This window comes from Eptatretus burgeri, chromosome 1, assembly GCF_056783735.1.
Source record: "Eptatretus burgeri isolate ZD-2024b chromosome 1, Ebu_testis_v1, whole genome shotgun sequence".
In the NCBI taxonomy this organism is placed as follows: Eukaryota; Metazoa; Chordata; class Myxini; order Myxiniformes; family Myxinidae; genus Eptatretus; species Eptatretus burgeri.
In genome coordinates, this window is record NC_140961.1 from 161079461 (window position 1) to 161084460 (window position 5000).

Below are 5000 nucleotides of genomic sequence, written 5' to 3' on the forward strand. Positions count from 1 at the left end.
ATCCCACATGTAAAAAACGAAGTATCCCACATGAGTGCACCATCCATTCCAAGGCCTTAAACTTTGGTGTCTAACTTCTACCCCATACATGCAACAAATAATTTCTAAAGGTGTTTCATGCATTTCATTTTTAGAAAACATTTAAATTATTGGGATTGGGGTAGAATTAATGTGCAAAGTGCCTTTGATAAAATATTAATGACTAAAAGGTTGCAAAATCTATTTGATCAAGTGTTGACAATCTAAATTGAGCACTAAAAAAATAAAAGATAAAAAACTTACCTTTCCATTTTGTAATGTCATTTGAGATTGTGAGCAAACAGGAAATGGAAATTGTAATGAAACAAAGTGTCAAGGATTCTCTCCATTGGCAAGACAAGTCCGTAGGTTCCCCCACAAACACAACACTGCTTGCACAACTGCCCACGAGTGCAGCAAGTAGCATGAAATGAACCGCAGATATTATTCTTTTACCAACAATTAACTTGCGGCACTTGACCAGTGTTATCAAAATTATAACTGCCATTGCAATTCCCAGAACTGCAAAAGCCAACAAAATGAGAGCCAGAGGATCAATGAAGGCCAGAAACTCCTTTGGCATTGGGAGGCAAGTGCTGTGCTTTCTGTTGGACCACAAGTCTTCTGGGCATGTCTGGCAATCTTGAGCATCTTGAGGGTGAAGTAGGATGTGGGCAAAAGGATCTTCATCAGAAATTATCAATGAACACATTATGGAGATTAAATGAGGTAGACAACTATCATATATTACAGGAGTGTTTTCCTCCGAGAGAGTGAATGCAGATAGCTTTTCTACTATTCTCCTCTTTGGGCTTGGCCGCAACAACTGATTTCCTCCAACACAACACAACACAACTGTATGGTTCTGACATTGAAAATCGGTTGGTGTAGATGGCCGGTCGTGTAAAATTGCGTCGCGTCAGGACAATTCATACATTCGCTCTTGGTTGATCATAGTTGCGATTTGTCCCTTGGTGTGGACACCCTCACAACATGATGATGAATGCGCTCTTACTGAGCAAATCAGAGTAAGCATCACTGCCTTATGCTTTCTTCCTGAACCAAAATGGAGAACCTCTTGATTGAAGAAGCCGAGTTGCTGGGCCTATCACTTCACCATCACAAACAATCACAAACTGGTTGGTGGTCTCGCTGTCTTCTACCACCTCCTTTTTGGTCTTTAACGCTCTGCTCCTTCCATGCTTTGCACCCCCCCCCCATATTTATGCAGGTCACACATGGTCCACTATCAACCCCCTTCTGGTGAAACTATCTAAATCCAGTATCACGGTTCACCTCCACTAATTTGTTCCTTTTTTCCCCACCTGTGGAATGTACTTCCACATCCTCTTCAATCTCGTTCTTCCCTCCAGGAACACAGCTGTTCCCCACCATCTCAGATCCTCCCAATCAAAAACCATGATCTTTTCTACCACCGTTAACCCCCCAACCCAACCCCTCCCCAATCCCTCCTCCTTCCAAGTTTTCAGTTTTCCAACCTGAGAGTTTGCTTCTGCATTAATCTTATCCACCTCATGAATCCTCTCTCCCCCCCCCCTATTCCTCCCAACACCCATTGTTTGTTCACCTCCCTCTGTCAATTGGTCTTTGGCTCTGCTGTTGGTGTTTCCCTCTCTCTCAACTGTTCCTTTTATCCTGTTGCATCCTGATCTGTTCATTGTACTAGTACGAGCTCTTCCACGAGTCTCAACTATGCATACAAAAAAAAAAGAATGTGAGAATGAGCTGATTCAGCTGTGGCAGAAATAAACCCTGATTTTTCCGATGTTACGTCCAAAGGTTATTCTAACTGTATTCTAAAAATAAGGCCTGACATGAAAACGATGGTATGTCTTCCACCTCCAGTTCCCAGCATAAATTATCAAAAACCCTTTGGTGTTCATGCTGCAGAAGTCATGGTCGGATCCACAACTTCCCCTTATAACTCAAACATCATCTCCTGAGAGCAAAACTGCCAAAATTGCGAGGGAATTCTTACATTGATATTTCAAGCAAGCCATCTTGTTGTTATCTTGTTACTTTACTCTACTTTCTTAAACTAACACTGTACTCTTGATGCGTGCCAGAGGGACCAATCATTAATCGGCTTATTGGTTTTGATGCGTGGCAGAGCAACTAATCAATGATAACATTCTTGGCTTTCAATGTGTGGCAGAGGAACCAATCGTTGCTCACCTTCTTGGTTTTCATGGGCAGATAACGACTGTCAGTCCTTTGGCGTCCATTTATGTATATTGATGCATCGGTTGATGTGCCCGAGTGCATAAATTTTCACGATTCCCAACGTTTATCGCATGGCCATCCAGTTGTGTTGCATTATAGAAATTGGTTAGTGTGGCCTTGGCCTTACTCTCAGCAAAAAAAAAAAATTAAAAACACCAAAAAGCTTAACATGTCACGTATCTAACAACACTCTGTCTCTCCATGTCATATGCAGTGTGTGGCTGCAGGTTTACATCTTGGCTGGGAAGGACAGCTGTGGAGCTAATGCATTGCCCTCTGAAAGTTAGGGCAGCAATCTCGATATTTTGTTGTGAACACAATAAACTCTTCAACTCTTCATCAAAATACACTGGAATTTTTAATGTCAACAAGTTCATGTTGGTAGATGAGCAGATGGAGTACCAGAAGACAGAGGGAAAAGAAAGAGGCCACTGACATGTCTGCTACATGAGAGTATAAGACTGTGCGCTCTGGTCTCATCTGAGATGTTAATCTCAGAGAGCGAGAGCTGCTGCGCGGTCAACACATTGGAGAGCAGCAGTCTCTTGAGCTCTATGTCAAGCCCTTCGAAGCTGTCAGCAGCACTGATCTTTCAAAGGTTTTTTTGTTTGGTATACAGAGTCAAGGCTCATGGAAGAGATAGAACACTGAATAGATCAGGATGCTGCAGAACAAAAGGAACAAAACAAAAGGAAAAAAGAGAGAGGTTGAAGGACAAAATTGAGGGAGAATTGGACAAATAATGGGTGTGGGGAGGAATGAGGGGTAGGGGAGGATGCATGGGTGGACATTATAGAGAGAGACAAGCAAACTCTCAGGAAGGAACAAGAATGGCCTCACTGTTGTCACAACCTGCGATACAAAATATATATTTTTCACTTGATCTGTCCACCCAACTCCCTCATCCTTGCTCATGTCCCACGTGTCTATATGGTGAAAGCTGTGTCTGAGAATAAAAAAAATCATTACCCATGGCTTAAATTACATTCTCTAATCTGTGTCATTAACCTTGTGCTGTGTCTCTCCCATGTGTCCGATGTGAATGAATAAGATTAGATAGATAACATTCAAAGTGATTCTGAGCAGGAGATGATTTCCTTTATATATATGTCACCTCCGTTTTGTCGTGTGTGTGTGTGTGTGTGTGTGTGTGTGTGTGTGTGTGTGTGTGTGTGTGTGTGTGTGTGTGTGTGTGTGTGTGTGTGTGTGTGTGTGTGTGTGTGTGTGTGTGTGTGTGTGTGTGTGTGTGTGTGTGTGTGTGTGTGTGTGTGTGTGTCCCTCCCTTTCTTCAGCCCTTCCACTCGCTCTGTAGTAATAAACACCTCTTTTGTTCATAAAAAACCTGCAGATGGTTATTTGGGGTCTGGGACCTCGCCATTAAGGGTAAGTGAATTCGCTTTGAACATCCGGTAATGGGCCGTTTGGGAAACACGCAATTAATGTGTTATTAAAATATTAACTCGACGCCTCTCATCCATGTCAGCCTCTGCCACGGTCATCTTAGAACGATTCATTACATGGTAACTGATAGTTTAACCCCAAAATGGGGTCGTTCAAAAATTACGCAACGCCATTTTTTTTTAGGGTGGTACATATGGACTTGATTAAACCTTATCAATAAATTTTATTTGACATATGATTTGATTTTTCAGGGTCTCTCATCGTGATTAACACTCGTCCCAAACAAAACCGATGGAAATGTGATGCAACAAACCTGGACAGTGTATAATCAACAGAGGCTTACAGGCCTCATGTGTTAACCCACCAGAAAGCCAAGATGGTGGCCATATAATTTTGTCTGGGTGCAGTGGTTGCACATTTCAAAAATCGACTCAACAACCACCACACCAACAACACAAACAGCAACAATAGTAACAGTAGCATGTTACTCTTGTAGACCTGCGACTTGGTAAAGACAACTTTTATATAATGAGGTGGAAGCAGCAGCTGCAGATTTGACCAACATGTGGAAAAATTTCAGAACCAGAACTCAATGAGTGAATGACTTGAAATTATAGATTGCCCATTGCCAAGCCAACTTTGGAGGCCATATTTGCTCCATTGTCAGCCAGGAGAAGTCATGGCCAATTATGATGGAGAAAAGTACAAGATGTTGAACATTCATCCAGTGACTGGTATTGAAAATCGATAGGTGGGTTCACTTGGTGATCCTACTTGGGTGACAGGTTGAGATTGCTTATTAGTCTGGCTTGTAAGATTTATCACATCAGGGAGTGATACAGGTGCTGTATTGTCAGTGGGGTGGGGTTGCTATATAACACAATATAAAAGTCATCTGCCAAAGGCGAGACATGTTTTTGCAGAATATATCTGAGTTTGATTATGTCTCTTAGTATTAAGAATGGGACGAAGAATAAGCCTTCGTGCACTCCAGCATCCAGGGTTCCATTAATACGGTAATGGTCCTTTGAATGATTTAACATGATTCAAAACCTCCCTTAGAGACTGGCTGTTTTATAAGAACTGCTTTTCCTAATTAAAGTGTGAATATGGATGGAGCTGAGGTTGAAAATCACCCAGTTGGGCAGAGTTTCGTTTGGAACTTGGTCTGTCCTACAGTACCATGAGACCTACCCTCCCACAAATTTTATGAGAGAGTTTCTAGGAGATAACTGGGTTCTGTGGAGCCTTGACGATCTTTGCTGCTCTATATTTGTTAATCCTTTCTTGTTTTCAACCTCCACAGAATCATGGTCATGTGAGTGATGACACATTAT

The 5000-nt window shown here is 42.0% G+C and overlaps 1 protein-coding gene across 1 annotated transcript in view; it reads right to left on the reverse strand.

Annotated features, from left to right (window-relative positions):
* Nucleotides 1-5000, reverse strand: part of LOC147035884 (extracellular calcium-sensing receptor-like) — a 106340-nt gene that overhangs the window by 16273 nt on the left and 85067 nt on the right. Inside the window, exon 8 of the mRNA XM_085869845.1 lies at nucleotides 283-669. Coding sequence (XP_085725971.1) covers nucleotides 283-669 — 387 coding nt within the window. The remainder of the gene's footprint in view (nucleotides 1-282; nucleotides 670-5000) is intronic.